The sequence below is a fragment of the Babylonia areolata genome, chromosome 14 (assembly GCF_041734735.1).
Source record: "Babylonia areolata isolate BAREFJ2019XMU chromosome 14, ASM4173473v1, whole genome shotgun sequence".
NCBI lineage: Eukaryota > Metazoa > Mollusca > Gastropoda > Neogastropoda > Buccinidae > Babylonia > Babylonia areolata.
In genome coordinates this window covers 2,639,413-2,651,912 of record NC_134889.1, presented here as the reverse complement: position 1 = coordinate 2,651,912, position 12,500 = coordinate 2,639,413, and the positions used below count along the sequence as shown (strand labels likewise).

Genomic DNA, 12,500 nt, shown 5'->3' with positions numbered 1-12,500 from the left:
GGTACAACTATTGATGTTTTCCATATCTGTGGTACAGTTCCAGATGTCCAACATTTCTGATATATTTTGTGTAGGAAAACGATGCAATTTTTGGGGATGTGTTTTAGCATCACATTCGATAGTGCATCGATGCCAACTGAACTTTTTTATTGCTAAGGGAAGCTATAGCGGTTTGTAACTCCTCATATGTAATAGTAGAATTAAACCACAAGTCATTTTGCGGAATGGGATCACTGTATAAAGCACTATTTTCTTCCCTGTCTCTGTGTGTTTTACACGCAGGTGATAAGCCTTCGTATTTGCTATTTTTTCGCAAACATTTCAACAAAGATTTCTGCCTTTTCCTGATCTGATAGAAACTTGTTTTGTGAGTCATTTGATATTGGGCAACTTGGTAACTTTATTCCATTTTTCATTTCTTTCCTTTTAGTCCAAACTTTATTAAAGTCTTTATGATCTGAAATTTCTTGTGAACAAAATGATGACCAATGATTGTTTTTAGCTTGGGCTACAGTCATATTACTCTGTGTTTGCTTTCTTCATTTCTTTGTGGTTTGGGGGATTACTGTCCGCGAGGTAGTTCTTAAACGTTTCTTTCTTGTAACTAACTGCCTTTTCGCATGCATCATTCCACCAGACATTGCCTGAACGGTCACCTGACTTCACAGCCTTTACTTTTTGGGATCGACATATCAGCTGCCGATAACACAGCTTCTGTAAAATTTTAATACATTACATCTACACTCTCATTCTCAAGTTTTTCAAAATCGTGAGAGGTAAGAATGTTTTGAAATAAATCCCAATTTCCATTTTTATATTTATATTTTGGAATTATGTCGACGTTATTATCAGGCTGGTTATCACCATCAGCGATTGTGATGATGATAGGCACATGGTCGCTTCCCAATGTGTCTTTATGTGTTTCCCAGGTACATGATGGGACTAGCTCTGGGGATATCAGTGTCAGGTCAATTGCTGTTGGTCTGTGTTTCGAGACGTCAGGAATTCTAGTAACACTACCATCATTCATAAGATAAAAGGGGCTGTCAGTGATGTTTTCTATTAACCGATTGCTTGTCACAGTTTTACAGTCCTTTTCCCAGAATGGAGCGTGAGCATTGAAATCACCCGCTATTACCCATTTACCAGGCTGTTGTTCTTGTAATGTTCTAAGCCACTCAATATTTCGATCGTTTGGACCTTTCGGAAGATAAACGGAAAGTACGTTAAGAACTAGCTTGTTGCTAAATTTTACTGTAGCTGCACAAGAGTGTATGTCAAAGCTTGCAATAGATTTTGAAACAGGAGACTCACATGGATTATACTGTAATTCCCTAAGTATATAAATAGCAGTACTTATCTTCTTGCCCTCGTTCCCAGTTTCATATACTGGTGGAAAATAATAATTTGGAAGTTGGGAAGCTTACATGCACTGATATTAAGTGACTGCAGAATCAAAACGTCACACTTACTTGATGCTAGAAAATGTTTCAAATAGGCCAGGTTAGATAGAATAGATCTGCAGTTCCATTGGAGCAGCCTGATTTGTAATTGCGTTTGTTTTTTCATTACTGATTATATTTCCTATCAAACAGGAATATAATGTTATTAATACTATGAATAAATCAAACTGTATGATGGTGAAAATAAACAGTAAATGAAAGCTATCAAACAGGAATATAATGTTATTAATACTATGAATAAATCAAACTGTATGATGGTGAAAATAAATAGTAAATGAAAGGAAACGGGGAAACAAAAATAATAGGCTAAATATTGTCAACGAAAAATGCACTTGCAAACGGCAGGAAGAAAGGTCACTCAGCAAAACAAGAATATCGCTCAGCACAAAAGTTAATCAGTGCCAGGCAGAAGTTGACGCAAATGTTAATAGAACACTGGCCAGTCCATCAGTGCGTTGTAAGGATTGTACCAGCCGTGATGAAAGGGGGCGGGGTTCTGGTGATGGTGGAACCTGGCTCTGCGTGTTGATTTCTTCGGTGTTTCCCAGAGAAGATCTCGAACATGTCGCCCGATGTTTCCTGCGAGGATGCTGGCTCCTCTGCCGTTGGGGTGGACAGCGTCTCTGAGGGCGTTGGTCTTGAGGTTGTCGTTCTTTATAAATGATATGTTTTTTTCGTCAAACAGTTCCGAATCCACCATTGCGTTTAACAGTTGTCTCTTGACCTCCAGTTTTGAATCTTTGACAGTGGTTGCTGAACTTACGATGAACTTTGTTCTTGGATTTTTCTTTGCAGTGTCTTTCAATGTTGAGATAAAGAAATTACTGACTTCTGTTGTATCTTTTGATCTTAAGTCGTTGATGCCACAATGAATGACAACAGCTTCAGGCTTTTTCTCTGTGGTGGTGACAGCTTGTAGTAAATTTCTGGTTTCAGACACTGTGTGGGTTTTTTGCATGGAGGCTTTGAAGTGGTATGATCTGCCCAGTCTGTTTTCCTGCACATGGTTGAGCACGGAATCAGGGAATCGTGGAGAATTATTACCTTGGGTAATTCCCCATTTTCTTTCTGTGCAGAACATGTACTTCCAGACTTTGTACTTTTTACGTCATCCATCGTCTTTTCGTCACAAGACGTCAACGATTTTTCAACATCTTTTTTCTTCTTTTGAAGGGCAGTTTTGTCTTGGTGGCTTGCTCGTTTTTTGTCTGCTGGGTTCTCTGGTGAGGAAACTCTGGCCACGTCGGCGTAGGTAGGTGTAGGGCTGGGGCTAAGGCTGGGGCTTTCAGTTTGTGTTGCCTGTGTTGTCATGGAAACAGGTTCCATTCTGCAACGTTTTGTTGGCTCTTGTTGTCCCCGTACAATTGCTTCCAGGGAAGAGACATGATCACACAAGACCATTATGATGTTTTTTAGTTCCATGATCGTGTCGGACATCTCGGGGATGGAACTGAGATTGCTCATCGGTCTTGCATTCGCTTCCCTGGTACTCGTGTCGGTGGGATGAGACAGCCGCTTCGTACGTTCAGTACTCCCAGACTCGCTTCGCAAAACATTCACGGACTCACCGGTTTTAAGGAGTCCGGTCGCCTCATTGTTCTGAGCGGTTTTACTGTGTACAGTTGCAACTGGTTTCCTGCTCGATTTTCTTGTTCTCATCTCTCCAAAACGTCTGCGACAACTTCTTACCGCGAAGAAATTATCCGCTGAGTGTAGTCTCCGCCATTTTGGAATGTGTCGTGTGTGTGTGTGTGTATATATATATATATATATATATATATGTGTGTGTATATGTGTGTGTGTGTGTGTGACCGGTGTTTCTACTCTCCCATCCACCCCCCATCCACTAAACCCTGAGTGGTGGTGTGGGAACTAGTCTTTTGGATGAGATGATTAACCGAAGTCCCGTATGCAGCATGTGCCTAGCACACGTAAAAGAACTCGGGGCAGCAAAAGGATTGTCCCTGGCAAAATCATATCGACAAAAAGATCTACTGTGACAGGGAACAAAACCTGCAGGCAGGAAATTTTTTAAAAAGTGGCGCTTTATTGTGGCGATGCCCTCTCCCTTGGCAGATTTCAGTTTCAGTTTCTCAATGAGGCGTCACTGTGTTCGGACAAATCCATGTTCGCTACACCACATCTGCTAGGCAGATGCCTGACAGCAGCATAACCCAACGCGTTTGGTCAGGCTATGAGTGCATGAATAATGTATATATTTACTTACCTATCAGAGTGGATTTCTTCGACAGAATTTCGCCAGATGAGAAGACTCGTTGCCATGGGTTCTCTTTCAGTGCGACAAGAGCGTGTTGCACATGGGAACTCAGTTTATCGTCTCATCAGAATGACTAGATGCTCAGTTTGATTTTTCAGTCAAGCTTTGAGAATAAAGGGCGAGTTCAGGATTCGAACGCACACCTTCACGGACTCCACAATTAGCAGTTGAGTGTCTTAACCATTCTGCCACCTTCCCCCTTGGGAGAGCAGACTGAATTTCACTCAGAGGAAACTGTTGAGACAAAGACTAATACAATACAAATGAAGTAACACAAAACTGAAAAATGATCTCTCGGAGTCTCCTTCCAAAAGACATCCTTATGCTACAGCCAGGACTGCGGGGATTCGAACCCTGACCATTCTGGGTTGTCTGATGCATGAAAAGTCTCCTGTAGGGACAAGGACCACTACCAGAGAACAGCTTCACATTTACTCGCTGTGATAGCTAAAGGGTGGTAGCTCTTCAGTCATCCAATTCATGCTGTGATAGCTAAAGGGTGGTAACTTTTAACTCTCCAATCATCTGAACTCGTTGTGATAGCTAAAGGGTGGTAACTCTCCAGTCAGCCATTACTCGTTGTGATAGTTAAAGGGTGGTAACTCTCCAGTCAGCCATTACTCATTGTGATAGCTAAAGGGTGGTAACTCTTCAGTCATCCGTTGCTCGTTGTGATAGGTAAAGGGTGGTAACTCCAGTCACCGGCTACTGCTTGGACAGATTCTGGTGGTCCTGTTAACTCAAAGATGAATAACCCATGTAAAAAAAAAAAAAAAAAAAAGGTAAAGACGCTTACGGTACATACATATAATCATTATAGATTACAGAACATTTTATTATCTCAATAAGAGAAATTCATGTATGGTGTACACTACGCAAACAATACTTGAGAATCACTCACTCAATGTGAAAACACAAGACATGAAATGCTGAAATGCGAAGTTGATGTGAACCTTTGGTACAATGATCGCAATCGTACTCGTGTAATGATCACATACTTTCACAGTCATTCAACATGGATACATAAAAAACAATGAATGCTTCAATATAAAGTTAATATTAGTTAACCTCATACAACAATCGCAAGTAAACAATGCAATAAGCATGGTAAGAAAACGAATGAAAATATCATACTATAATCAAAACAAAGGCGTCTGAATGTAATTTCAATAACTATTCCTCCTTTATATCCATGATGTTCCTGATTCCATACATATTTGTAACTGTACATGTATCTATACCTGTACATGTACCTGTACTATACCTGCACCTGCACCTGTGTCTGTACCTGTACTTGTATCTATACTATACGTGTACCTGCACGTGTGTCTATACCTGTACTTGTACCTGTACTATACGTGCACCTACACCTGTGTCTAGACCTGTAGCTGTACTTGCACCTGCATCTGTGTCTATACCTATACTTGTACCTGTACTATACGTGTACCTGTACCTGTGTCTATGCCTGTGCCTGTGCCTGTGCTTGTACCTGTACCTATGTTATCTTGTATCATTGGCCTCCAGCACAGTTCTTCAGCCAGGCGATATCACTCCTCTGTTTCTGAGGTCTGGCACTTGCACAATGGCGAGCAGCGAGTCAGCACAGTGCCAAGAGCACGACGACAACTGGACAGACACCATCACCCACCACAACATCGATGACGTCGACGACGAGACAGACTGTGGCATTGGAAGGTGCAAGCCCAAGGCGCTGAGGCGATGTGCGACCATGCCGGTGTACACGGGTTTTCACAGCGTCAACGCCTTGATGACAGCAACACTGTCCTTCTACATCACCAGCCAGGTCTGTGACGTCGTTTGTTTGGTGTCGTCAATGATGACGGTGATGATGGTGATGATGATGTATAGCGCTGCGAATGATGCTGTTGTGAATTGCAGTCGGTGTTGTTTCTGCTGGTACTGCTGTTGCTGATTTTGTTATTGTTGCTGCTGCTCCTGTTGTTGCCAGTTTTCCTGTTGCTGTTGCTGATGATGATTTTGATGATGATGTTGATGGCTTGTTTCCCATGCCACCTGAATGGTGTAATTCATGAACAGTAGGTCTCGCTGCTCTCCTACACAGCCACATGATCGTTCAGCTCCATCAACTAACAACCAAAGTGCAGTTATGAATACTTTGCCTCTTGTCTTCATTTCATTTCTAAGTTGCCATACTGCAGCCCTCCTACCCACGGAATTCCTTGCCCTCTGTGTGCCAGGGTGTGTCGCTCAAGGCGACCCACACAGCCACCAGGGGGCTTGTTGCCAAGGACCTTGTTCTCAATGATCCTGGGGTGCAAGGAGCCTGTCATCGTCATCCTATCTGTCATATGTATAGGTGTGATAGTTGTTTTCGACTACGACCATCAGAACAGTGGAGGAGGTAACTGCTGTCCCGAATACCTGGGCTAGAATTTGATGATAGTGGAGAGTGTCTTGCCCAAGTTACATCCCGACTCACCGGGCCAAGAGGGTTTAAGAACTGTCAGCGTTGGAATGGTTTTCAAAGGGCAACTAGCCCCCGAGGCTGCAGTGCTAAGAGCCAGTGCGATTTTGCCTCCAGGTTTGAGAGTCATTGTCCACAAAAGACTAAGGTGTAACGATTTTCCATTGCAATGGAGAAACCATTGATAATACAGCTCTCACTCTGCTGCTGACTTAACTGTAAACTTATTTCTAAGTCACTAGACTGAGGAAGAAAGACTTTGAGAGTGAAGGGAGGGGGGTGGACAGGAGGAGGAAGAGGGTGGGGGGTGGAGATGGCTTGCATCCGAACAGATGCAGACCAAGGATAAAGCTGTGGTTGAACTGAGGTTTGCAGTGCACAGATTAACTGAGTATTGTGTTATATCATTCTGTTTGACTCCGCCTGTTCTGAGGAAAGGTGTCAATAGCAGCTTTGATTTACGTCGGCAAAAAAGGGGTGTGGCAATGTGAATCCAAGCCATTTTTTTGTGATTACAACATTCTGAATGATTTTTCTTTCACTTATGTTTTTATATGAAGTGTTGTCAGTTACATTACTGAGTATGAAGACGGAGGAACTTGAAGGTAGGTGGCAGAATGGTTAAGACGCTTACACTGCCAGTACAGTGTCTGTTAGGGTCTGAGTTCGAATCTCGGTCTCGCCCTTACTCCCACGTTTGACCGGATAATAAAACTCAGCATCTAGTGATTCGGGTTTGGCGATAAACCGAGGTTCCGTGTGCAGCACGAATGTGGTGAACTGAAAAAGGAATCTCTGGCAACATAAACTGATCTCTGGCAAAATCCTGCAAGAAGAAATCTGCCCTGACAGTCATACCTACACAAATATAAATGCATGCACCCATTACCTGACTAGGGTTTTGGGTTACGCTGCTGACCAGGCATCTGCCTTGCAGATGTGGTGTAGCGTGGATTGATTAGATTTGTCCGAACGCAGTGACGCCTCCTTGATAAACTGAAAACTAAAAAGTTTGGGGGCTTTTTGTTTTTGTTTTTAAAAAATTTATTCTGTTTTGTCTTTTTATTACAATGGATGTCTCTGTGTGAAATTCGGGCTGCTCTCCCAAGGGAGAGCGCATCGCGACAATTTTTTTTTCTTTTTTGTTGTATTTTTTCTGCCTGCAATTTTATTTGTTTTCCTATCGAAGTGTCTTTTTCTACATAATTTTCCCGGGGACGACCCTTTTGTTGCCGTGGGGTCTTTTACGTGTGCTAAATGCATGCTGCACACAGGACCTCAGTTATCGTCTCATGTGAATGACTAGCGTCCACCACTCAAGGTCTGGTGGAGGGGAAGAAAATACTAGCGACTGCCAGTGTGATTTAAACCAGTGCACTCAGATTGTCTCGCTTCCTAGGCGGACGCGTTACCTCTAGGCCATCACTGTGGGTGTTGACACTGCAGGTTGTATGTGGACCAGGTGACGACGCTGGAGAGGCAGTTCGGCTTCAACAGTTCTCAGACTGGCGTCATCCTGGCGGCTAACGACGTGGGCTTCCTCCTCATCGTCCTCTTCGTCAGTTTCATCACCAACAAGGTCAGTGCACCACTCATGATGGTGTGAATGCTGAGCTCTCCTTTATTTCCTCAGTTCTCTCTGTCTTTGTGACTCAGTCCTGAAGTGAACTCTTTATGGCGGGTTGGGCTGTAAACAAAAGGGTTGGATTGGATTTATCTGTGGTTTGACACCTGCAGTTTACACACAGCAATCGTCAGTATCTTAATCGATGTGAAATTTCTCACATCAACGATAGAAGTGAGTACAAAATGACTAGTTTCATAATTACAGCGAAATGTCCGTTTTCGTTTATGAAGCTACAACCAGACAGACAAGAGCAAGGTTTAGACACCTGACCTGCAGTCTCAATGTGAGGGGGCCCAACAAAAATCCAGTCTGCCACCTTTCAGTGAATCGAACACCTAATCTCAAACACAATTCCGTTCCTCAGGTGAACATGGGATGTCAGTCAAACATCTAATGCACATTGAAATTCTCTCCATTTTTTCTGCTTTGTTACGTGTTCGTCTCTTGTTTATATCTTGCCATCAGTTGCTGCAGTACATTCCAAAGTATAGTGACCCGGGTGCACTGTACAGGTACATATTCCACGTGCGCTAGGATTCTTCACCCTGTTGTTCGGGCTGTCTGGCTTTGTGTGTGCGCTGCCCCATTTCATGTTCGGAGCTCCCAGCCCCTCCCTGCCCCCCACTGGAGTGGACCCAGCCAACCTGAGCGGCATGGTGTCAGCTGTGCCCTCCAGGAGTCTGCTGGGTCAGATCTGTGATGGCGTCAACCACACTGTACTGGACTGCCATTCCTCCACAGGTCAGCATCACTGAGAGAGAGAGAGAGAGAGAGAGAGAGAGAGAGAGAGGGCGGGGGCAATGCTACAATTGAAAAACGGCAAAAGAGGACCATGCGACATCTCTGTAGAAGTCCGTAAGGCAGACGATGACAGCACCATAGAGCTGCTATGCCCCTCGTTTGTGAAGATCTGGAAGGAAGAACTATCAGACTGGGAATAGAGTAACTTCATCACATTCCCCAAGAAAGACGACCTCAGTGAATGCTCCAACTGCAGAGGTACCACCATGTCACGCAATATCAGCAACATCGATCTACAGGAAAAGACACAACTGCCAGCTGAAAGCGAAACTGGGAGAGGGTGTGTGGCTGGACTGTACACAACGAAGACCAGCGTCAGGCATCACCAGACAGGCCCTGGTATGGAACCTTCAAGGGAAGAGACAGAGAGGCTGACCGACAAACACCTGGCCAAGACACCTCCAGGCAGACACCAAGAAGATTGGACTTACCTGGAGCCAGACAGATGCAAAGACACAGGACGGGGAATCATTAATATCTCTTGTTGACAGTCTGTCCCAGGACAGGTGAAAGGTCAAAGTTATTTAGCTGCCGCAGTGTAGTTGTGTACGTTTGCTTCACCACACTTTGTCGATCTCTTTCTCTCTCTCTCTGTCTGTCTGTCTGTCTGTCTGTCTGTCTGTCTGTCTCTCTCTCTCTCTCTCTCTCTCTCTCTCTCTCTCTCTCTGTGGCCCTGCTGTACTTCATTACAGCGTTTATGCAATATGTGTACTTACATATGGTTGGTTAGATATTTTCATTTTGTTTAATATTATTAATGTTGTTCACTTTACCCCTTCATAAGGGGCCTAGGCCTATCAATGAATAAATAATCAATCTGAATCTCTCTCTCTCTTGCATGACAATTGAAACAATTTTTGACTTTGACCTCTCTCTCTCTGTCTCACGTGCTCTCCCTCTCTCTCTCTCACTCTCTCTCCCATTCTCTCTCTCTCTCTCTCTCTCTCTCTCTCTCTCTCCCAAATGACCATAATCATCGTCAACATTATCCATATCAACTTTGAAATCACCATCTTCCTCATCACCGTTCTCTGGTCCTGATCACCGGCGTCCTCAACCCCCACCTCCACCCCCACCCCCACACTACTGTCCCCCAGAGGATGGAGGGGGGAGTAAGGAGGAGGAGGAGAAGGGGGACAGCCGGGCACATGCCCGTGCGGGCACAGCCCTGGCAGTCATCGCGACGGGCATGGTACTGCAGGGGGTGGGCAAGACCCCCCGCACCTCCTTCACCACCACCTATGTGGACGCCAACGTGCCCAGGGTCAAGACTGGCTTCTACATGGGTGGGTGGTCTGTCACTGATAAAACAGAGTTCTATACCTTCTCCTTCTTCTTCTTCTTCGCCTTCTTCTTCTTCGTTCATGGACTGCAACTCCCACGTTCACTCGTATGGACACGAGTGGGCTTACGACTGTTTTTACCCTCCACTATAGGCAGCCATACTCCCTTTTCGGGCGTGCGCATGCTGGGCATGTTCTTGTTTCCATAACCCACTGAACGCTGACATGGATTACAGGATCTTTAACGTGCGTATTTGATCTTCTGCTTGCGTATGCACATGAGGGCGGTTCAGGCACAAGCAGATCTGTACATATGTTGACCTGGGAGATCTGAAAAATCTCCAACCTTTACCCACCAGGCGCCGTTATCAAAATTCGAACTCGGGACCGTCAGATTGAAAGTCCAATGTTTTAACCACTCGGCTATTGCGCCCGTCAGGGTTCTGTATGATGATATTATATATGGATGCTTGTTGAATGTTTTCCTCCCTTCAAGGGAGCTCAATGCATTTTACAATAAACACAATAAAAACACACACACACACACACACACACACACACACACACACACACACAAACTCACAAATGGAAGGGGAAGAATAAGATAATGATTTAGCGCTCTATCAAGGTTCTACATGGGTGGGTAGTCTATCACTGATTAGACAATGCCCTATAGGTGGTGGGTGGTCTGTCACTGTTAAGACATTGTTCTGCAGGTGGTGAGTGGTCTGTCACTGTTAAGACATTGTTCTATAGGTGATGGGTGGTCTGTAACTGTTAAGACATTGTTCTGTAGGTGGTGGGTGGTCTGTCGTGATCCAAACCAGTGCGCTCAGATTCTCTCGCTTCCTAAGCGGACGCGTTACCTCTAGGCCATCACTCCACTTGTGGAGGGTGGGTGGTTTATCACTATCAATAATAATTTTTAAAAATTCGATTTCGATTTTGATACTGTCATTTGTCACTGATAAATCAGGGTTCTATATGGGTTGATGATCTGTCACTGTTAACGCAAAATTCTGTATTGATGGGTGGCCTGTAATTGACAACACAGGTGGGTGGTGTGTGATTTGCCTATCTCTGCCTTTGTGTTTACTCTGTGTGTGTGAGCGTGTGTGTGTGTGTGTGTGTGTGTGTGTGTACAGGTATCATCATTGCTGTAGGCATCGTCGGGCCAGGTTTGGGGCTCGCCCTTGGGGGGTTCTTTTCATCGATCTACGTTACCTTGGAAGGTCAGTGTCAGTGTCAGTGTCAATGTCACTGTCAGTGTCAGTGTCAAGGAGGCATCAAAGTTCTGCGAAATGGTCCATGTACACTGCTTCATATCTACTTGACAGTGATGATGATGGTGATGATGATGATGATGATGACGACGATAATGATGATGATGATGATGATGACGATAACAACAATGACGATGATGATGATGATGATGTTGTTGATGACAATACTCCCTACCCAGCACTATACTACCCTAACCCAATCTTACCATACCATACCCCATATTCAGCCCTACACTACCCTTACCCTATCTTCCCATACCATACCCCCTACCCAGCCCTACACTACCCTTACCCTATCTTCCCATACCATACCCCCTACCCAGTCCTACACTACCCATATCCTATCTTACCGTACCTTACCTCCTACCCAGCCCTACACTACCCATATCTTATCTTACCATACCTTACCCCCTACCCAGCCCTACACTACCCTTACCCTATCTTACCTTACCATACCATACCCCCTACCCAGCCCTACACTACCCATATCCTATCTTACCATACCATACCCCCTACCCAGCCCTATACTACCCTTACCCTATCTTACCATACCATACCCCCTATCCAGCCCTACCCTACCCTATCTTACCATACCGCTCCTACCCAGCTTCGCAATACTCTACCCTAACACACCATACCATATCATACCTTACCCCATACCCAGCCCCACCCTACCCTACCTGCCCCGTCCCCTATTCCACCCCCCCCCCTTCCTCTCGTCTCCTACAACCCTTCCCTACCCCCTCCCCTTCATCTCGTCTCCTACAACTCTCCCTACCCCCTTCATCTCGTCTCCTACAACCCTCCCCTACCCCCCCTTCCTCTCCTCTCCTACAGCTCTCCCCCCCTCTTCCTTTCGTCTCCTACAACCCTCCCCTCCCCCCCCACCCCGACCCCCACCTCACGCCAGGCACACAGTAGTAGTCACCCCCTTCTGGCCGGATGCCTGCAGACACGGACATGAAGTACCGGAACCCCAACTGGATCGGGGCGTGGTGGCTGGGCTTCATCGTGTTCGGTGCCTGTGCCTGTGTGTGCGCCTTGCCCCTCTTCTTCTTCCCCAGGCGGATGAGGAAACAGGGGCACGAGGAGAGAGAGGTGAACGTCACGGAGCTCCCCAAGGCACAGACAGAGAACAAGGTGGTTGGCAGGAGGCTGTCCCATTTGGTGAAAGGTGGGGATAGGGGGCGTGGGGTGTGTGTGTGGAGGTGGGGTGGGGGGTGGGGGTGGGGGCTGCTTCCGCTCTGACGTTTCTACTTCGCGTTTGTTGAATGCCGTTCGTACAGGGTGTTGAATTCTTGGTTGTCTTTGTTCGTTTG

At 45.4% G+C, this 12,500-nt stretch overlaps 2 protein-coding genes across 2 annotated transcripts in view; both read left to right on the top strand.

Annotated features, from left to right (window-relative positions):
* LOC143289730 (solute carrier organic anion transporter family member 2A1-like) overlaps positions 1-12,500 on the top strand; it is a 55,693-nt gene that overhangs the window by 4,620 nt on the left and 38,573 nt on the right. The gene's annotated exons all lie outside the window — the stretch shown is intronic.
* The window catches only part of LOC143289407 (solute carrier organic anion transporter family member 2A1-like), a 15,124-nt gene continuing 7,942 nt past the window's right edge, over positions 5,319-12,500 (top strand). The window contains exons 1-6 of the mRNA XM_076598371.1: positions 5,319-5,545; positions 7,650-7,766; positions 8,327-8,555; positions 9,713-9,901; positions 11,044-11,130; positions 12,134-12,355. Coding sequence (XP_076454486.1) covers positions 5,324-5,545; positions 7,650-7,766; positions 8,327-8,555; positions 9,713-9,901; positions 11,044-11,130; positions 12,134-12,355 — 1,066 coding nt within the window. The 5' untranslated portion in view covers positions 5,319-5,323. The remainder of the gene's footprint in view (positions 5,546-7,649; positions 7,767-8,326; positions 8,556-9,712; positions 9,902-11,043; positions 11,131-12,133; positions 12,356-12,500) is intronic.